General features: G+C 36.9%; 1 protein-coding gene across 2 annotated transcripts in view; it reads left to right on the plus strand.

Annotated features, from left to right (window-relative positions):
* The window catches only part of ST7L (suppression of tumorigenicity 7 like), a 72,131-nt gene extending 50,637 nt beyond the window's left edge, over positions 1-21,494 (plus strand). For both annotated transcript variants that reach the window (XM_023515475.1, XM_023515476.1), the window contains 3 exons: positions 9,527-9,677; positions 13,660-13,752; positions 21,202-21,494. In XM_023515475.1, the coding sequence (XP_023371243.1) occupies positions 9,527-9,677; positions 13,660-13,752; positions 21,202-21,380 (423 nt within the window). In that variant the 3' untranslated portion in view covers positions 21,381-21,494. The remainder of the gene's footprint in view (positions 1-9,526; positions 9,678-13,659; positions 13,753-21,201) is intronic.
* The last annotated feature ends 1,264 nt before the right edge of the window (positions 21,495-22,758 follow it).

Raw genomic sequence — 22,758 nt, forward strand, 5'->3', positions numbered from 1 at the left:
TTCATTCAACAAACTGTTTTTTTTAGTTGCCAAACAAGAAAAAGATTGCGCATCTTTCAGCTACTTATAGAATTGTTAGTCTTTGGATTTTTGGTAGAAAATGTTTCATATATTCTAAATATTTTACAGCGTCCTGTTTCATTCATTCTAGTGTCTCATATTCTTTACTATCCAGCCATCCAGTAGTTTTATAGAAAATTTTTTTAATTGAAGTAATTCACATACCATAAAATTCACTTTTAAAGTACACAGTTCACTGGTTTTAGTGTATTCACAAGGTTGTAAAGTCATTACCATTATCTAATTCTAGAACATTTTCCTTACTCTAGAAAGAAACTGTGTACCTGTTTGCAATCACTCCCCGTTTCTCCTTATTCCAGTCCCTGGCCACCACTAACCTGCTGTCTGTCACCACAGGTCTGTCTGTTCTGGAGTTTTCACATAAGCGGAACCCTACCATCTGGGGATTTGTGTGTAGCTTCTTTCACTTACAATAGCATAGCACATATTGGTCCTTTATTCCTTTTCATGGCTGAGTACTATTTTATTATATGGCTATACTATATTTTGTTTATCCATTCATCAACTGATGGGCATTTGGGTGGCTCCACTTTTTTTTTTTTTGAGACAGAGGCTCACTATGTCAGCCTCGGTAGAGTGCCGGGGCATCACAGCTCACAGCAACCTCAAACTCTTGGGCTTGAGCAATTCTCTTGCCTCAGCCTGCCAAGTAGCTGGGACTACAGGCACCTGCCACAACACCCGGCTATTTTTTGGTTGTAGTTATCATTGTTTGTCAGGCCCGGGCTGGATTTGAACCCGCCAGCTCCAGTGTATGTGGCTGGTGCCCTAGCCACTGAGCTACAGGAGCTGAGCGGGGTGTTAGAAGTCTTAATCCATCACAAAAGATAGTAGCTCTTTTGTAGCAGGCTTATATTTCATTGGCCAAACTACTTGTCTTACAGTGGTATACATAAAAGATTAGAGTGAAAGTGGTACTCACTTGAGATTCTGAACATCATAGCAGGAGTAAAGGGTTTTGGAAAAGGTGAAGTAATGTTGAAGTCTATGACCCAAACTTAGAGCACTGGGAGACCTTTGCCTTTCCATTATGTTGTACAGTGGCCTAAATAGAAGAGTTTAGTTAGATATGAAATGCTAATCTTTTTTTTTTCAACTAAGGAGAACTTTAATTCATTTTTTTTTTAATTGAGGGACATAGCTCGGCGCCTATGGCTCAAGCGGCTAAGGTGCCAGTCACATACACCTGAGCTGGTGGGTTCGAATCCAGCTTGGGCCCGCCAAACAACAATGGCTGCAACAACAACAAAAAAATAGCCAGGTGTTATGGCAGGCACCTGTGGTCCCATCTACTTGGGAGGCAGAGGCAGGAGAATCACTTGAACCCAGGAGTTGGAGGTTGCTGTGAGCTGTGATGCCCTAGAACTCTACTCAGGGCAATGGCTTGAGGCTCTGTCTCAGAAAAAATAATATAAAATAAATTGAGACACAGTCTCACTTTGTCACCCTCTGTAGAGTGCTGTGGCTTACAGCAACCTCAAACTCTTGGGCTCAAGCAATTCTCTTGCCTCAGCCTCCTGACTAGCTGGGACTACAGGTGGTCACCATAACACCTAGCTATTTATTTTTTGTTTGTTTTATTTTGTTGGGTTTTTGTTTGTTTATTTGTTTAGCAGGCCCAGGCTGAGTTTGAACCCACCAGCCCTGGTCCATGTGGCTGGCACCTTAACCACTGAGCTACAGGTGCCTTCTTTAATTCATTTTTTTGGGGGAAAAAAATTCCAGACACTAAGAGTTCACATTTCAACTACAAATGGTTGAATTTTCAAGAGTTGGGGATTCTAAACTATTAGGAAGAAATGTTGGTGGCCTGCTTCATTATAGATGTATAGCATAAGCCATCCATGCAAGGCTTCTGGCTGCTAAGCTAGTATCAAAACCCCGTGGAATGACCTTCCTTCTAGAGTTTATTCTCCTTTTGCTGTCCTCCCTGTTCCATGGAAATGCCGTATTAGTAGCAGCTAGCTGAGGCTCCAGTCCTGGCCTCGAGTAGGACAGGGAGGAAAGGACGTTTGTAATGTAAACTTGTTCCTGAGTTTCCATGCGTTCCTCTTCCTCTCTTTGAGGCGGTTCTTCTGTATTCTTCTCCTCTTCCTCTCCTTCCTTCTCTTCTTATAAGCCTTTTGTGAAGGTGTCACTATTACTTCAGAGATGCTAATCTCTTGAGGTGCCGCTCTGTAGGATGATGTGGACAGGAATTTTCTTGTAGCAAATGTCCTCTCTGTGTTCCTTTCCTACTCCCTTCTGTATAAGCTCTCTTTCCTTTTGCTCTTGAGGCTGTTAGGTAGTATTTATTTTCTTTCAGTGTATTCACAAAGCAGTTCTATTTGTTTTCTATCTGAGAACTGTTTTAGTCTCCCCCAATACATATCCATGTGGACTCTTCACATGCAGCCGGCCTGTCCAATCTCATAGAGTGTGCACTGAGAAAACTAATTGCAGAGATAAATTGGTTCTTTGTGTGCATGACTGATCAAGAGCAAAGTACCTTAATTTCAGATGCCTTCAGAGAGATTTTTCTTTAACCTCTGCTTTTAAGAGGAAGATTATAAAGCATTATCATTACTTCAGGTCAAAATTATATTGCTTTTGGTTAAAAGCTGTTTTAAGATTTACAAAGTAATAGAAAAAAGTAATCTAAAGATAAATTATAAAGATCAAAGCAGTTCAAAATTAAAGTAAATTTGAGTGTAAACATAGGTATGGTTTTAGAGTCATAAAAGAAACCATCAGACCGTACATCATTATGTCTTAATTAACCCTAGCTTCCAAAGTAGCTTTAATTTTTATATTTTCAGTGAAAAGCAAGAGACTAGTTATTTGAGTATATTGTCCATAGTTGAAAACTAGTTAAATTTATCCCAAGCAATTTCTGATTTATTACACATACAACAATAGGATGAGTCAGAGGTAATATGGAAGGTCTTATAGCACATTCTAGGAACTAGCTTTAGTTTATGTCTTCAGCTATATTTTATTTGATGATAATTTCCACAACTGTGTCTTTTAACTCTGGCTTCCTTATTGACGTGTAGCCTTGCATTTCCATCTAGTTAGGGAAATCTTTACCTATGATAAGTACCTCAGACACTTTAATGTGTCACAAACTGAATTGTTAAAATTAAGTCTTTTCTTCAAACTACCAAATTGTCTCTCCTTTTTTACTTTCTATATTTTGATTTATGGCTTCATTATCCACTTCATTAATCTTTACTTCTGCCCTTTCCAAATTACCAACTTACAACTTTTGAAATGTTTTTCATTTCTAGCCATCTACTCCATCCCCACTGTCACTAACTTTGTATGCCTTCATCTCCACTTTTAAAAATACATTGTTGTTGTTGTTATTTTTATTATACAAGTAATGGTGCTTTAAAAAAAATTCAGACCCTTCAGAAGTTTATAAAGGAAAACTATCTCTTGTTCTCTCCCTCTCAAATCTACTTTTCTTAAACAGAAGTGACCACTGTTTCTGTTTGGTGTGTATGTTGCTAGATATTTTCTCTGCATTTCTAAACATATAGAAATAATCTCAAATACTTTACCATCTTTTGAGTGGTCTACTAAAACAGATTTCTCACTGGTCTCCCTGCTAATAGCCCTTCTCTGTGTGGGCTGTTGCCAGAATTACCTGCCTAAATAGCAAATCTTACCCCGTTTACAGCCCTCCCCTTATTCCTTATTGCCTACTGTAAGATAAGGACAAAATGCCTTAGTATTGTACATCTAAAAGCCCTTCACAGTTTGGGCCCAGTGTCTTGCCACTTCTTCCTTGCCCCTTATTTCTAGTGTCACTGTTCCCTGGATTGGTTATATCTCATTGTATCTCAGTTCCATTGTACATATGCATGATCTCCACCTGCCTTCTCCTCATTCTGATGTTCATCTGTTATAAGGAATCTTTCCTAGTATTTTAAGAAGAGAAAATGGCTTTCTCTCCTCTATTCCTTTGTTCTTTCATTACCTCAATCATATCTCTTTTTTTTCTTTTTATCTATTTATATGTCTTCTCCTTGAGAACAAAAGCAGGGCTCATGTCTTACTCATCATTTCATGTCTAACACTGTGACTAGCCCCTAACAATACGTAATAAATAATGATAAATATACATGTCTGTAACTTAGAACAGTTGCTTTAAAAGCTTTAAGGCCAGGCATGGTGGCTCACGCCTGTAATCCTAGCACTCTGGGAGGCTGAGGCGGGTGGAATGCTTGAGCTCACAAGTTTGAGACAAGCCTGAGCAAAAATAGAGACCCCTGTCTCTACTAAAAATAGAAAAATGGAGGCAAGAGGATCTTTTGAGCCCAAGAGTTGGAGGTTGTTATGAGCTATGATGCCACGGCACTCTACCCAGGGCAACAGCTTGAGACTCTATCTCAAAAAAATAAAAAGTAAAAATAAAAGAAACAAAAGCTTATCTAAGTTAAAGGAAATAAAATCTTAGACCCTTCATTTCTTGAAATTTTTAAGCCATTTTAACATAACCACCTTTCAGGTTTTTCTTTTTTTTTTTTTTTTTTTTGAGACAAAGCCTCAAGCTATCCCCTTGGGTAGAGTGCTGTGGCATCACAGCTCACAGCAACCTCCAACTCCTGGGCTCAAGTGAGTCTCCTGCCTCAGGCTCCCAAGTAGCTGGGACCACAGGCGCCCACCACAACGCCCGGCTATTTTTAGGTTGCAGCTGTCATTGTTGTTTGGCGGGCCCAGGCTGGATTCAAACCTGCCACCTTAGGTGTATGTGGCTGGCGCCTTAGCCACTTGAGCCTCAGGTTTTTCTTAATGATACTATTTTTTACCTTGTAAGGATGGTAGCACATTTCTAGAATGAACTTATTTATTAACTGATATTATGAAATAACTCAGCTTTTAATGGAATACTATACAATAATTACACATGTTACATCTACATAGAGACAGGAAAAGGTATAGAACACGTATTTTGAAGTAAAAAGTGAGTTGCATAACAGTTTGATCCTATTTTTGAGAAAAATGGAGTTAGTCTATTACTCATAAAAATAAAATCCAAACAATATAAATCAGATTATTTTCTTTATTCTTGTATTATTCCAAACATATACATTATTTTCATATTATATAATTATATATTATATTATTCATAATATAACTATTATGTTTGCATTTTTGTACACTGAGCTTGTACTTCGCTAATAAAAAAAAAAGAACAAACAAAATTAATTTACCCCTCAGTTTTTGATATTTTATATTTTTCTTAGAAGAGTAAACTCTGAGTACCAGAATTTTTGTTTTATTTGTTTGGTTTTAGTTTGCCCAGAGAATTAGAAAATATCTCTAAGTAAAAATTAAAATATATAAGTATTAGTTTGAAGACATTTTAACTCTCTATGTAAGTCAGCTCAGTTAATAAGTATTTTAGTGGCTGCTTTGGGCTGTCCGATACTGTAGTAGGTTAGGAAGGATATGGTTATGAAGGACATGGGGCAATAAGTTACAGCCTGTGCTAAGTAGCAGGAATCCCTGAGTAGTAGTTTGTGCAAGAGATAAAATAAGTAATAATCTTGTAACTTATTTGACATACATTTTCCTTAAACGGAAAATTTCCCCTTATATTTTAGGATCCAAAATTAAGAAATGAAAAATTAGTTTGCTGTAAAGTTAAATTAGAAAGGATATTTGCTGGTAGGTAGGAAATGAAATAAAAAATAAGGTGGCATAGGGGTGGTGCCTATGGCTCAAAGGAATAGGGCACCAGCCCCATATGCTGGAGGTGGCAGGTTCAAACCCAGCCCCAGCCAAAAACCACAAAAAAAAAAAAAAAAAAAAGGTGGCATAAGAAAGATTTTTTAAATGATTAAATACCAAAGATTTTTAATATAGAATTCTGAAGTATCATTTCCTAATAAGCATGCCATATGTGTTTATTTTCTACCTGAATTGTCCTTGGACTATTAAATAGTGAAAATTTAGTCAAATAGTTGCTATTCAGAAAATGCTTTTTTTGGCATATCAAATTGATATTTTTCTGTAGTATGAGTTTTACTGAATAATTGCTAACTGAATATTTATGCTTATATTTACTAAACGATTACCAACACATATACTAAACACTGTGTTGGGGTTTAAAGCTTCTGGATTTTAAAATTTATTGAAAATAATTAGGGATATTTTGTCTTCTCTATTTGTAAAATGAAACAGAATTTTAATATGAAGGACCTGATGAAAATATTAAACAGTTTTCGGAAAACCAAATAGTCTTTTTTATGGTGGCAATTCCTGTGATCACCACATTTTCTTTGCTTCCTACTGAAGAAACTCAGTGCACTTGCAGAGAGCATAAGGAGTCATGTCAGAGGTCATCTATTTGAATCCATTTTCCCACAGCTGCCTGGTGCGAGTGATCTTTTACTGTGTTTTAAAAAAGTGGGCAAGGATTAGAGAGGATTAGAAAGAATATTACCCTCCCGAATATAGGCCCAAGGCACTAAGGGAAGAGAACCCAACCAGGCAGCAAATGGGCTTTGCTTGACCAGGACACAACCTCTGCTACATTCCTTTAAGAAACTGAATGGGAAATGTTAAGTCTCCAAACTGGATTAGTAAATAATCTCATAGTTTGTGACATCTGCTAAAATACATTGATGCACAGACTGCATTCTTACACTTTGAGGACAGAGCCAAAGACATCAAGAGTAAGAATAATTAAAGATGGGTGTTAAGCCTAGTAATTGTTGGAAAAGCCCATTTCATAAATAGAAAAAAAATTATTTTGGATGCATTAATATGAGGACTACATACGTATTGATTAGTAACCTATGGCTTAAATTTTGAAACCACTACAACATTTTGGTGTTAAGATTTTTCCTGGAAGTATTGCTTATAGCAATTTTACAAAGTGTTCCACGATTCAGCTTTTTAATTTTTATTATATCATTAGTTTACACAACAACCTGGGGAACCAGCATTTGAAATGTGAGATTATATCTTTTGAGACACTTCTATAATGCTTCTATTTTTATATTTCATTACACAAGTTAATGTGGTTTGCACCTTATGATATATAATTTAATATCAAATTATTTAGAATGAAAGACGTTATTTCAGATCTGTTCTTGAAAGGGAAGTGAATTTTGGCCTCGGTCTTCAGAGAAAGTATTTAGTTAATTAAATTTTTTTAAGGTTTTGTTTTAAGTTGACTAATAGTAAAGATGATGTACAAATCATCAATTTTGTAGCTCCATGTAATTAATACATTTAATTAGTACATAACTATGATTATACCACTTTTCTTCTAAATTATAAAATTAGGACAAGTATTTTCTTTAAGAGTTTAAGACAGAATTTAGTTTCACCCAAGAATAACCAATAAACTATAACTTCTTCAGCAGGCATATAAAATGCATTTTGTACTTTGCTCCCTTGGTTCAGTGCCTTTGCTCAAGATGGCCCTGTGCTGTGAATATGTCCTCCTGTTTTCTGCACTCCACTCCCAAGTGTGCTCATCCACATTCTACTCTGTTTAAATATCGGCTCAAATCCCATTGAGTGGTTTATGTCTAGCCTCTAAATCATCACACCTCTTGAACACAATTATCATAGCAGTTCTACACCAAAGTTTTACCCAAGAGAAATGAACACATATGTTCACACCAAAACTTGTACAAAAATGTTTATGGCAGCATTATTCATAATAGCCAAACGGTGAAAACAACCAAGTATGTGCCAACTGATGAATGGATAACAAAATATATATGCCATACGGTAGAATATACAATAGAATATTATTCATCACAAAAAGGAGTGAAGTACAGGTACCAATATGTGCTACAACCTGAGTGACCTTGAAAACATCATGCTAAGTAAAAGAAACCAGTCACAAAAACGCACATTTTATATAATTCTATTTGTATGAAATACCCATAATAGGCAAATCTATGAAGACAGAAAATAGGTTAGTGATTGCTTAAGAGGAGTGCAGGAAGATGATGAAAACTAAAGGTGTAGGATTTCCTTATGAGGTGATGAAAATGTTCTAAAATTGACTGTAGTGATAGTTGCACGTTATCTATAAATAGGCTAAAAATTATTGAATTCTGTCAGGTGTGGTGGCTCACGCCTATTATCCTAGAACTCTGGGAGGCTGAGGTGCATGGATTGCCTGAGCTCACGGGTTCAAGATCACTTTGAGCAAGAGCAAGACCCTGCCTCTAAAAATAGCCCAGCTTAGCGGTGGGCACCTATAGTCCCAGCTACTCAGGAGGCTGAGTGAGACCAGAGAATCATTTGAGCCCAAGAGTTTGAGATTGTTGTGAGCTATGACTGCATGGCATTCTACCGAGGGTGACAAAGTGAGACTCTGTTCCCCCCATGCCCCCCAAAATTATTGAGTTCTTTAAATGGGTGTATTCTAAGGTATATGGATTATATCATTAAAGCTGTTACTTAAAAGCTAAATTAAAAAATGCATACCTCTGGCTTGGTGCCCATGGCTCAGTGGTTGGGGCGCTGGCCACATAACACCGAGGCTGGCCTGTTCAAACCCAACCTGGCCCTGCTAAAGAACAATGACAACTGCAACAAAAAAATAGCTGGGCGTTGTGGCAAGCACCTATAGTCCCAGCTACTTGGGAGGCTGGGGCAGGAGAATTGCTTGAGCCCAAGAGTTTGAGGTTGTTATGAGCTATGACACCTGGCATTCTACCCAGGGTGACATAGTGAGACTCTGTCTCAAAAAAAAAAAAAAATCCACACCTCCTATCCAGGTTCCTATATGTTATAATTTTTTTTTTTTTTTTTTTTGCAGTTTTTGGCCAGGGCTGGGTTTGAACCCACCATCTCTGGCATATGGGGCCAGCACCCTACTCCTTTGAGCCACAGGTGCTGCCCTGTTATAAATTTTTTATACCTCTACTAAGGCACTCACCACAGTCTAGTTATAATTACTTAAGAAATCTGTCTTTCCCATTACATTATGAAACTTCAGAGAACAGACAGGGTATTTTTTGGTATTCCCAAGAAAGCTTAGTCCTTTAACTCAGTAAATATTAATTAATTGAACTTTTCCACAGTTCTTCAAACTGTAAAAGAAGAGAAAAAAGAATTAATGTTGTCATAAGTATTGTTCTAAAATTGTATTTTATAATTTTTACATTTAATTCTTTTCTTGAAAAATAAGTATTTGTTTTCACATTATTTCTTCAGCTTGAGTTTCCATTTCATATTTAGAAAGGTCACACATAAGCCATTTATGACCTTACTTTTAATCTATAGAAATATTCTGATTTTTGTCATTTGCATACATAGGCATTTTATACACATGTTATCAGTAAGACTTTCATGTTATTTCAACTAGTTTAAATTTTTTATCTATTTGACTTGTAACATTTTGAATCTGTTTTTATGGGTGTTGGAATTTAACACAATTTTGTTTTTTCTGTCATGTATGTATGTATATGTGTTTTTCTTCCAGTATTTACTAGAGATGAAAAGTTTAATTTTGCCTCCAGAACACATCCTGAAGCGAGGTGATAGTGAAGCAATTGCTTACGCTTTTTTTCATCTTCAGCACTGGAAGCGAATAGAAGGTGCTCTTAATCTGTTACAGTGTACATGGGAAGGCAGTAAGTATTCCTTTCCAAATATAACACTGACTTCTCTGACTATTCATGGCATTGATAGGTAGTCTTTTCTAGCAAGATTGCCTGAGGTACAATAAGGATTTGTTGTTCAGGCTCGGCACCTATAGCTCAACCGGCTAAGGCACCAGCCACGTACACCTAAGGTGGCAGGTTTGAATCCCCAGCCCGGACCGCCAAACAACAATGACGGCTGTAACCAAAAAATAGCCGGGCGTTGTGGCGGGTGCCTGTGGTCCCAGCTACTTGGGAGGCAGAGGCAGGAGACTCGCTTGAGCCCAGGAGTTGGAGGTTGCTGTGAGCGTGATGCCACAGCACTCTACCCAGGGGGACAGCTTGAGGCTCTGTCTCAAAAAAAAAAAAAGGATTTGTTGTTCAGATTGGTTTCAGAGTGAACTCAGTGGCATTATATTTGCTTTATTAGTGGAAGAAAGATTTTATGTATTTATATTGACGCTACCTTTACAAAAAGCCAAGTGAGAATACTGTGAATGATATTCTACCATATGTTCATTTAAGATTTATATTTGTAAGAAAAGAAAATGAAAAGTTAGCCCTTGGCTTACAAACTTTAATATGTAATTGAGCTGTTGTTCTAATTTTAGAAATTGGTGTGGTTGGCTTGGCACCTGTAGCACAGTGGTTACAGCGCCAGCCACATACACCAAGGGAGCCGGGTTTGAACCCGGCCCAGGCCAGCTAAACTAACATGACCAACTGCAACAAAAAATAGCTGGGCGTTGTGGTAGGCACCTATAGTCCCAGCTACCTGGGAGGGTGAGGCAAGAGAATCACTTAAGCCCAAGAGTTTGAGGTTTCTGTGATCTGTGACGCCACAGCTCTCTACCAAGGGCGACATAGTGAGACTCTATCTCAAAAAAAAAGAAAGAAAAGAAAAGAAATTGGAAATTGGTGGTGTTTTTTTTTTCAGATATGCACACATGAAACACTTCCTCACAACTAATATAATGATTCTTTATTTTACTGTAAAATATTTGTAACATAAAATTTACCATTTTAATCATTTTTAAATGTACAGTTCAGTGGCATTATGTACATTGACAATCTTGTGTCACCATCACCACCATCTGTGTCCAGAACTTTTTCATCATCTCAAACCCATTAAATAATTACTCCCCAGTCCTTCCTCCCTCAAGTCCCTGGCAACCACCCTTCTGTTTTCTGTCTCTATGAGTTAGACTATGCTAGGTACCTCATAGAAGTGGAACCAAGCAATAATTGTTATTTTGTGTCTGATTTATATCACTTAGCATAATATCTTCAAGGTTCATCTAGGTGGTAGGTGTCAAAATTGTATTTCTTTTTAAGGTTGAATGATATTTCATTGTATCTTTATCACATTTGTTTATCTCTCTGTGAACATTTGGGTGGTTTCCACCTTTTGGCTGTTGTGAATAATGCTACTGTGAACATCGGTTACAAACACCTGTTGGAGTTCCTACTTTCAGTTCTTTTGGGTATATATCCATCCAGAAGTAGAATTGCTGGACCATGAAATTATGTTTAATCTTTTAAAGAACAACAATATGTTTTCCATTGCTGCTGCACCATTTTACATCCCCATCAGCGATGTCTATCAGTTCTAATTTTTCTAGATCCTTACCAATACTTGTTATTTCTTTGGTAATAACCATCCTCATGAATGTGAAGTAAAGTCTCATTGTAGTTTTGTTTTGCATTTCCCTAATGATCAGTGATGTTGAACATCTTTTTGTGTGTTTATTAACCATCTTTATAACTTCTATGAAGAATAAATTGGACTTGTTTTAGCAAACTACCAGATCTTTTATATGTAACCACCAAAAACAATGAAGAAATTTCATCCAGGTGCAATAGCACACTCCTGTGATCCTAGCATTGAGCCCAGAGTTTGAGGTTGCAGTGAGCTATGGTGATACCCACTGTACTCTAGCTTGGGTGACAGAGTAAGACCCTATCTCAAAAAAAAAAAAAAAAAAGGAAAGAAAGGAAGGAAGTTAATCAAAATATTTTATCATTTGGATTCATATGATAATTTTCTAGGAAAGTATACCATAGATAGCTATTGATAAAAAATCAAAAATAAATTCAGTGTTCATTCACTAAAATTGTTTAACCCCCTAGTTCCCAAACTTTGTACCGTGGTACCTTGGGAGGTTGTAGCAATTCAGAAGAGTGCTGCAGAATATTTTAAATTTCAATGGAAACACAACAATACAGTACTCAATATCCTCAAATCCAGCAGACATCACTCAATGTGTTAGTTCCAACATCAGGTTGATAGGTCATTCTCCATTCCTCTCATGTCTTCCTCTATTTCTTTCAATAACTTTGCAAAGCTAGGGTTTTGTTAGTTGCTAGGATTAAAGAAAGTAGATCACACAGAAACTAACATGAAATAGGAATTGGAGATTGTGGTTTCTAATGTGATTCAGAGGTTTAAGCAGTTTTGCAGTGTCCAACAAGCTCATACATACATTCTATTAATAAGAAATGATGGTCATTTAAAAATGAAATTAAAAAATTACTTTTATTTTTTTTTTCCAAATTGCTGCTAGGTTATTAGAACATAAACGTTTAAAGTTGTTTGGACTCATTACTTAATAAGTGGAATCATCTGTGAGCCCAGGGAATTATAAAACATGTGTGAGACATGAAGGACACATGGTGTCCTTAAACCAAGAAAATTTGGGAACCTCTGACTTAACCATTTGCTAAAGGCCATATACTGACAGTATAATGATAAATAAAACTTTTTCTGACTCAGCGCCCGTAGCACAGTTTTTACGGTGCCAGCCACGTACACCAAGGGTGGCAGATTCGAACCCAGCCCAGGCCAGCTAATCAACTGCAACAAAAAAATAGCCAAGCAAAGTAGTGGGTGCCTGTAGTTCCAACTACTTGGGAGGCTGAGGCAAGAGAATTGCATAAGCCTGGGAGCTGGATGTTGCTGTGAGCAGTGATACCACAGCACTCTACCAAGGGGACATAGTGAGACTCTGTTTAAAAAAAAAAAAGGCTCGGTGCCTCTGGCTCAAGTGCCTAAGGCACCAGCCACATACACCTAAGGTGGTGGGTTCAAATCCAGCCTGGGCTGCCAAACAACAATGACGGCTGCAACCAAAAAATAGCTGGGCATTGTGGCAGATGCCTGTGGTCCCAGCTACTTGGGAGGCTGAGGCAGGAGACTTGCTTGAGCCCAGGAGTTGGAGGTTGCTGTGAGCTGTGATGCTACAGTACTCTACTAGGGGGACAGCTTGAGGCTCTGTCTAAAAAAAAAAAAAAAATGTTTTTTCTACATAGTACTCTAAATAGTAAGTCAGATAGTACTTACTGTTATTTAATTTGAGGTTTTATAGGCCATACAGTCTTTGTCACAACTACTCAATTCTTGGAGCATGAAAGCATCCTTAAACAATATGTAAATGAATGGCATGGCAGTGATCCAATAACATTTTATTTACAAAAGCAGATAGTGGGCAAGCTTTAGCCAAAAGGCCATCTTTTGATGACCCCTACTCTAGATTAAAATCTGCTCATTGAAGACTTTGGCGAAACTGACATGTGAAGTTAGCAGCCACTGAGAACTCTTCTAGGTTACTAACAATAATGGCCACAAATATACACACTGTAATTTTATGACTGTTCCTATAAGAAGTGGAATTCATACTTGCGGAGTTGTCAACTGTGTTTGTAATGAGGAGACTGAAGCAAAGACCCTGAAGTCCTATTATTCACTGCTCCCTTTGGTTTGACTCCATCCAGACTTGAACATTCATTGTTATCTAAATAAATCTTTTCTTCTCATTATTCATTCTTTTGCTTACTTTGTTTCTTCTATCAAAAATGTCTCTCTAAAAAAGAAAATACTACATGAAAAATTCACACAAATGTCTCCAAAATAGCTTTGATCTGTAGTATAGGAGGGTGAGACAGAATTGAATAACATATGTATTTTTCCTCTCAGCTTTTAGAATGATTCCATACCCATTAGAAAAAGGACATCTATTTTACCCTTATCCCAGCTGCACAGAGACTGCTGATAGAGAGCTGTTACCTAGTAAGTAAATATTTCAATTTTCCTAAACTTAAAAGTAATTGATAAATTATGTTCCATAGTACTCTCTATTTTTAAAGTGCGATTGGTTGAAATTAAGGACACTGTTAAATACTATTTTAGTTACTTACGAGATGTAGTTGCATAATTCAGTTCATTTCCAAATATTTATTGTGCAAAACACTGTGCTAGATATAATGAAGAACACCAAGATTAAAGATATTAACTAGAACAATTTTTTTAAAAACATTTAGAAAAGAAATAATACCAATCCTTCACAAACTCTTTCAGAAAAATAAAGGAAGGGGGAACATTCCCTAACTCATTTGATGACACCAGTATTACCCTGATATGAAAAGAAACAAAGATTTTATAACAAAAGTAAACCATAGAAGAATAGCTCTCATGAATATAGGCGGGGACAGACATCTGCAACAAAATATTAGCAAACTGCATCCAGCCACATATAAAAAGAATTATATACCATAACCACTTGAGGTCTCACTCACAAATTCAAGGTTGTTTTAACATCTGAAAATGTAATCACCATGTAATAGAATAAAGGACAATATATGCAAAAATAATCTGATAAAATCCAGCTCTAATTCATAGTTTTAAAAAAAATCTCAACAAACTACAAATAGGAGGGAACTTGTACTGATAAGACATCTATGAAAAACCCAGTTACCATCATACTGAATGATGAAAGACTGAATACGTTCACAGAAGATTCAGGATAAGGCAAGGCTGTCTGTTTTTACCACTTCTATTCAACATTGCACTAGAGTTTCTAACCAGTGTAATTAGGCAAGAAAAAGAAATAAAAGGCATTAATATTGGAAAGGAAGAGGTAAAACTGCCTATATTCACAGATGACATGATCCTTTGTGCAGGAAATCCTAAGAAATCCATAAAACTACTATTAGAACTAACTAATGAGTTCAATAGGGTTGTAGTATAGGTATAAGATCAATATTCAAAAACTAATTGTATAACTGTATACTCAAAATGTACAATCTGAAAATGAAATTTAGAAAACAATTGGAATCACAGTAGCATCAAAAAAGTACAAACTACTTAGGAATAAATTTAACCAAAGAAATGTAATACTAGTACAGTAGAACCCACAAAATACTGCTGAGAGAAATTAAAGAAAATTTAAATAAATGGAGAAACATTCCATGTTGCTAAATTGGAACACTTAATATTATTTAGATGACAGTTCTTCCCAAATTGATCTATAGATTCAATATAAGTCCTATCAGAATCCCAGAACAGATTTTGTAAAAATGACAAGCTGATCCTAAATTTTATATGGAAAGGTAAAAGATTCAAAACAATCCTTACAAAGAAGAACACAGTAGGAGGGGCTAAACTTCCCAACGTGAAAAAGAGCAGAGTGTCAGGGGAGAACCAGAAATATGTAAGGTAATGATTACTCAGAGTGATTCTGTCTAGTTCCTGCCTTCAGTAAACAGAGACTTCTCGAAAGAAGAGTCTACACTGTTTCTCAGCTATATTATCATCCACTCACTCCTGAGCTGGTAAATTTGTTTTAATTTTCTTTTAATGATTTAATGAGAAGTAAGCCTGCTGCAGGTTATAAACACTAGTACCATATTTCCTTATATGATGTAAACCTGTGCCAGTCGTTATACTACTGAGCCATTAGAACTGAGGTATAGGAAGGAAAAGTTGCAGTTTTATAATCATCAAACTTAATGAGCTAAAAAATAAAAAAAACTTAATGAGCTGAAAAGTTCAAACTCAAGATAGATGAAAATTTAGGAGGAGAGATTATGAGAAGTGGAGTATGCTGGTATTTTTCTCCTGGAGTCTTTTATTTTCTTCCATTTGCTGAGATAAGTGATGTTTTTTCTCTGAACTCTCAAAGTACTTTGTGCACTTCTTAATCTCCTTTTTTATACTATTTATTTATTAATTAATTATTTATTTGAGACAGAGTCTCACTCTGTTGCCCTGGGTAGATAGCCATGGCATCATAACTTACAGTAACCTCAAGCTCTTGGCCTCAGGCAATCCTCCTGCCTCAGCCTCCCAAGTAGTTGGGACTACAGGCACCTATACAATGCCCAGCTGGCTTTTCCTATTTTAGTAGAGATGGGGTCTTGCTCTTGCTTAGGCCGATCTTGAACACCTGAGCTCTAGGGATCCACTTGCCTCAGCCTCCCACAATACTAGGATTACAGGTGTGAGCCACTATACTCAGCCTTAATCTCCCTTTTTAGACTGAAACTCTTTGAAGGCCAAGATTTTCTTTGTCATCCCTGTGTCTCTATAATATTTACCATAAAAATTGCTATTCAATAAATATTCAAGTTAGTAAAATTCATTTGTTCTTATAAACAAGTCTTGCATGTTGTTAAGTATGGAACAAAAATGTTAAATATTAGTACCCTTTCCTTCTTACTCTACTCTGAACTCATAGGCTGCTCACAGGCTAATAGAAGGACTGACAAACAATGTGTTAAGTGCTATATGTGTGGAAAAGATTATAAGGAAGTTTGAGGTGGGAGGGCCTGTCTCTCTAGGAGTTCAAAGTGATTCTCAATTTTTTAACTTGGGTGACTTGGAAAATGGCAAATCTATCAGATGGCAGGAGGAGCAAGTTTAGAAATAAGGAAGAGGAAGCAAGTAAGTTCAAGCTCTGACTATATTGCCTGTGTAACATCTCATGTATATATATAGATTACTTATATATGTGTGTATTTATATTCTTAAATATTTTATTACCTAACTAACACAATACATAAAAGTCTTTATATTTTATATCTCTAAATACTAAATGAGTGTAAGAAATATTCATAAGTGATATGTACATTATAAAGTGTACATATAATATATAAATAGTAAATGTCATACGCATACTTTGGGTATAAGTAACAGAGAGCCACTTTAAAGTAGCTTAAACATGGCTCTGTGCCTGTAGCTCAGTGATTAGGGTATTGGCAACATAAACTAGGGCTGGTGGGTTTGAACTTGGCCTGGACCTGCTAAATAAGAATGACAACTACAACAACAAATAAAAAAAAAAATAGCTGGGCACTGTGACGGGCACCTGTAGTCCCAGCTACTCAGGAGGCTGAGGCAAGAGAATTGCTTAAACCCAAGAGTTTGAGGTTGCTGTGAGCTGTGACACCACGGCACTCTACCAAGGGTGACATAGTGAGACTCTGTCTTGATAGATAGATAAATAAATAAATAAAAATAAATTAGCTTAAACATAAATGAGAATTTGTGGGAAGAACACTGGTTATCAAAGAATTCAGAAGCAGCAATTACAGTTGGACCTCAGAAAGGAAAGGAACCAGAAACTAGAAGGTCATTAGGATTTCCAGGAGATACTCTCCCTCCCCAGACTCCTGTCCTCTTTGTGTTCTGTCTCCTATCTGCTTCTCTTAGTGTATCTGCTTCATCCTTTTACCCCTTTCCCGTAATAGACAGCATTGTGGCCAAACTTGATGCCCCTTTGGCTGAGTGTTTACATGTCATCAGCTGAGGCAAACAATACAGGATGAATAATATTTCATTCTTACTTCTCAAACTTCAGAGAGGGAGAATGGCATTTGTCCAGGTGTTCCTTTCCTGTCCAATCAACAGTGGCCGAGGGACAGGATCAGGTTGTGTAAACAAAATTGCGAGGAATTATAATAACTCTTTCTTTGCTCATCTTACAACAGACTTTGGAGTCATCACTTCCCAGGTACCAAAGGAAGTCCTACTTATAAATACAATCACTAAGGGAAACAATAGAATGAAAAGTGGACTGAGTGAGGGTGGCACCATGGCAAAGAAATGGATGGCAGAAGAGTCAAAGATTCAGATCATAAAAGAGTGATCAGAGAGATGGGGCAGTGCCTGTGGCTCAAAGGAGTAGGGTGCCAGCCCCCTATGCTGGAGGTGGCGGGCTCAAACCCAGCCCTGGCCAAAAACTGCAAAAAAAATAAAAATTAAAAAAAGAGTGATCAGAGAGAAGGGAGAAGAACTAAAACTAGCTATCCTAGAAACTAAATGGGGGAACAATTTTCCAAGTGAGGACGAGAATCTGAGATATTAGGTAAGGTTAGTTACTGAGAAGAACCTATTAACTTTAGTGGTTAGGAGGTCACTAATAAGAGAACTTTCATTTTCCTTTCTAGGGTGCTGACAGTAGTACTTGTTATTTTTCTATTTTAACAAGAACAAGGCTATTTAAGGTGAAGGAATGGATCTTAAATTATAGAACATTAATAAGCCTAAAACAGGCTCCATGCCTATAGTTCAGCGGCTAGGGCGCCAGCCACATACACTGGAGCTGGCAGGTTTGAACCCAGTTTGAGACTGCCAAACAACAATGACATCTACAACCAAAAAATAGCCAGGTGTTGTGGTGGTTGCCTGTAGTCTCAGCTACTTGGGAAGCTAAGGCAAGAGAATCACTTAAGCCCAAGTACTATGTCAGCACCCTAGAGTTTTTAGGTTGCTGTACAGCTGTGACACCAAGGCACTACATAGGGCGACATAATGAGACTCTGTCTCCAAAAAAAAAAAAGACTAAAATAATGCCCCCCCTTTGTAAATCATTACAATAGTTGTCTAATACTAGGTCAACTTTTACATAGTAATATAAATAAAATGAGGTTTATTATCAGCTGGGTGCTGTAGCTCACGCCTATAATCCTAGTACTCTGGGAGGCCGGAGTAGGTCAATTGCTTGAGCTCAGGAATTCAAGATCAGCTTGAGCAAGAGTAAGACCCTGTCTCTACTAAATATAGAAAAATTAGTAGCTAGGCATTGTAGCCAGCAACTGTGTAGTACCAGCTACTCAGGAGGCTGAGGCAAGAGGATTGCTTAAGTCAAAAGTTTGAGGTTGCTGTGAGCTATGTTAACACCATGGTACTCAACCCCAGAGCGATTGAGTGAGATTCAGGCTCAAAAAAAAAAAAAAAAAATCAGGGTTAGTATCATGTTGTTAGAGCCATAAGGGATAAGACTAGTTTGCTTTTTGGAAAGATTTGTTAAATTCTAACACCATATAGGATGCAAACTCCAGGAGGTAGGAGAGGAGGAATATGCTGGGGATGTTGGGGGCTATTTGATTGTATTATATGTTCTTAGAGCATTTTTTCTGTCTCTGACTTTGGTAGAATGAACAAATTTTTAATAACGTGGAGTTTTAATACCCAAGAGTACTTAATGTTTTTTGTTTTTAATTTTCCTTCAACCTTTATATGACTTACAGCATTCTGGAATTTGCTTACAGACCTCATAAGTTTAAGCTTGAACTATTCCCCTAGTTCACATAGCTATTTAGTCGTCTTTTATGCCTCCTGAAAAATTTTTCTCTGCAAGCCAGTGATGAAATTTGAACTTTCGTTCCAAGGGAGTGTTTCTTTGCTATTCAGTCATTCATTATATTGATATATTAGCCAAGCATTGACTGACAAATGAATCTACAGAAAGCAATCCAAAAAGAAATAATTAGGTTTCTCCTACAATATAAAAATCTCATATTTTAGGAAATTTTATTGCTAAAATTATGCAGTTTTTTTTCTTCATAAAGTGGGAGTCATACTATCTCTTAGGGTTATTGAAAAAAATTAAATGAGCTAATATAAATTAAATCACTTCAAACCATAAAAGATATAGCTTAGCTAGTATTATTAATTTTACTGTCTTGTATGTATTGCCTATCTTCTCAAACACAGGGTTTAATCCTCTTGGTTTGAAGTTGGGAAAAGGTAGTAGTTAGCCTCTCATGGCAGAAGGACAGGCCAGTAAGCACTGCCGACTGGTTCTGTGGGTGCTGAAAGCACATTGTTCTCTACACTTTCCAATGTTTCTAACTTTAAAACATTCAGTTCTGGTGTGCTTTTACTTTAATCGTGGCTCAATGCTCTGAAAATTTTCTGCATTTTTGATGAGTTTGATTTTTGGTATATACTTCCTGAATTTAGTAAAAGACAAAAATATAGCTATTGAAAGTAGCTTAGGTGTAATCTTCTCTGTGAATCATTATGTTTAAAAAAGTAAAATTTATAGCTGACCTTGGTTCAGCACTGAATTAGTCATCCCTTACTAATGCAGGATATTATATTAGGAATTCCTGGGTTAGTATCCAGCCCTGAGCAGTCAACTTCCTGGCCTAATGAAATCCCAGAATAGCTCTCAGTTTAACAGACACTTATTGAGTACCTACTATGTATCAGGCACTGTAATAAACTCATCTCAGTATTGTTATTTAAGTATTTTCAAATTTCAAGTAAAATACAAACACTTGAGTATAATTGATAATGAAAAATCCAATACCGGCTCGGCGCCTATAGCTCAACCGGCTAAGGCGCCAGCCACGTACACCTAAGGTGGCGGGTTCGAATCCCCAGCCCGGACCCGCCAAACAACAATGACGGCTGCAACCAAAAAAAAATAGCCGGGCGTTGTGGTGGGCACCTGTGGTCCCAGCTACTTGGGAGGCGGAGGCAGGAGACTCGCTCAAGCCCAGGAGTTGGAGGTTGCTGTGAGCGTGATGCCATGGCACTCTACCCAGGGGGATAGCTTGAGGCTCTGTCTCAAAAAAAAAAAAAAAAAAAAGAAAAATCCAATACCAGAAAAATAATATCTGAGTAAACATGGTAAAATAAAACAAGGAACTTCATTTGTGGCCAGAATCCTAGGGCTTTGGTTTTCTAGTTCAGTTTTTGCAGTGCTTAATGAAATGCCACATATAGAACACATTAATAATTGGGTAAAGTTATTAAATGATGGTTCTGGGAAATCTTCAATGACATCTTTGTCTCTTTATACTAGTCTTTGAGCTCCCAAAGAATAAGAATTAATAGCAACTCGCATTTATTAAGTTCTTACAGTGTTCATTATTACAACTCCATAGCAACTTATAGTGAGTATAGCAACTTATTCAAGATCACACAGCTAATAAGTGACAAAGCTCTTTTCTAAAACCACCTCAGCATGACTTTATAATCAGCCTTCTTTCCCACGATGCCATCCTGTTCCCGGGTCCTAGTATAGTCATCTGGCTGTGTGGATATGCTCTTAATGCTGGAATAAATAATGGATAACTTGCTTCTACTTTGTGTGGCCAGAGACTTCCTGTGGGTTCTTTGTTTTTTTTGTTTGTTTTGTGAGACAGGGTCCCCCTCTGTTGCCCAGGCTAGAGTGCAATCAGAGCTTACTACAACCTCAGACTCCTAGGCTAAAAGCTATCTTCTCATCTCCACCTCCCAAGTGCTAGTACTACAGGTGTGCACTGCCATACCTGACTAATTTTCTATATTTTGTAGAGATGGAGTCTGATTATGTTGCTCAGGCTGTCTCACACTTTTTATAAAAAATGTTTTCCTTTTTAGTTCTTAAAAATAGATTTCATTAGAAAATATTAAGACTGGTTTACACTGTATTCTGAAATAAAATTCATTCTTTTCTTCCTGCAGCATTTCATCATGTTTCTGTCTACCCAAAGAAGGAGCTTCCTTTTTTCATACATTTCACAGCAGGACTGTGTTCTTCTACAGCAGTGATAGCCCTTCTCACACACCAGTTTCCTGAAATCATGGGTATATTTGCTAAAGCTGTAAGTATGATCTCAAGGACTTGTGTAGAGTATTTGTAAAACACACAAGAAACCATCTCTGATCTGCTTGTGCTGATCCAGTTGAACAGAAGATATTTGTTATGATAAATTACAGGAATTGATTTGTAAAGTTATTGCCATAAATATATCAAAAACATAAATTTTTTGTGGTTTAATCTATATTTCTGTTGCTTAAAAGTTTGAAGTGTACAGTATAACTATAATGTATAAAGTTGGTTCTTGTAGATAACTTTTGGTGATAAACATATCAATTATTATCAGCTAAAGAACAATCCAACTCTTTTACAGTCAATGGATTTTTTGGCATTTAAAAAATTCCCTCTTTTGTAAACAAGACTTTGATTTTTTTTCATTAAATGAAATCATTAGTTCTGAGAATTTCTGAACTTTAAATTCAAGAGTACGACTAGGATGGAAAATAAGTGGGATAGGTGGGACAGATGAGACATTGCCCTGGGCCTAGAACGTGCCTGTACACACAAAGGGTCTTCCAGTTGTGTCTGCTTGTGCTTATTGACCTTCCCCAAACCATGTATAGACCTTTATTTTCATTTTTACCCATTAATTTTGAACTGCTTCCTAATTTCCTGACCGAGGAAGTACTTCAGGACTGATGTTAGAGAAAGTTTCCCATGACTATTTACTCTTCTACATAAATTTATTAATTAATGTCACTGGCTCAAAGTAAAATTACCAAAGTTAATTTCCTTTAAGTCTCCAAGTCTTTTAAAAAATGCATCCTTCTTATACATCTTTGTGTTTTTACCAAGTAATAAGTGTTAAAACACAAAAAGAATTTATTATCATTATTTTCCTAAATATAAAAGCACTACGAACCACAGAAAAACTAGCCTTTTTAGTGATTTTTCTGTAATTTTTCTCTATGTGCCTCCATTCTAAATCCCTGTCTCCTCAACAATTTCTTTTCCTGTCTTAAGAACAGTTTATTTTGTGCCATAAAGATAGTTTGGCTTTCCTCTGGGACCGGTGGTAAGAGCACTGGTTTTCCTTTTTCCCTGAAGACCAACTATATAATGTGTTAAGTTGCCACTTGCTTTAGGCCTAGGAGTCTGAGTTTGCGCTTGATTCTGTGTAAAGCTTCAAAAAGACTTACTTTCCACTGTTGTTCAGGGAGTCTAGATACTTGGGTTGGAGATTGTTCTCTTTCCTTTCAGTGGAAAAGGAAGTTTAATGATCAGAACCATAACTTTGTTGTTTGCAATGGTGTTGATAGTTGAGTGAGTGTATCTCAAACTGACCTTACTCTGTAATCATCCATTTAACAACTGGGAAAAAAAAATGTACCTGTGTACTTGAGATCATAAGCAAGGAATGGGAGAGATGATTCTTGGGTTTCTCTCAGGGCACTGGAATGGGAAGGTGGTATAATAGAGCA

Source organism: Otolemur garnettii, unplaced genomic scaffold (assembly GCF_000181295.1).
Source record: "Otolemur garnettii isolate 467f Iridium unplaced genomic scaffold, OtoGar3 scaffold00073, whole genome shotgun sequence".
Classification (NCBI taxonomy): Eukaryota; Metazoa; Chordata; class Mammalia; order Primates; family Galagidae; genus Otolemur; species Otolemur garnettii.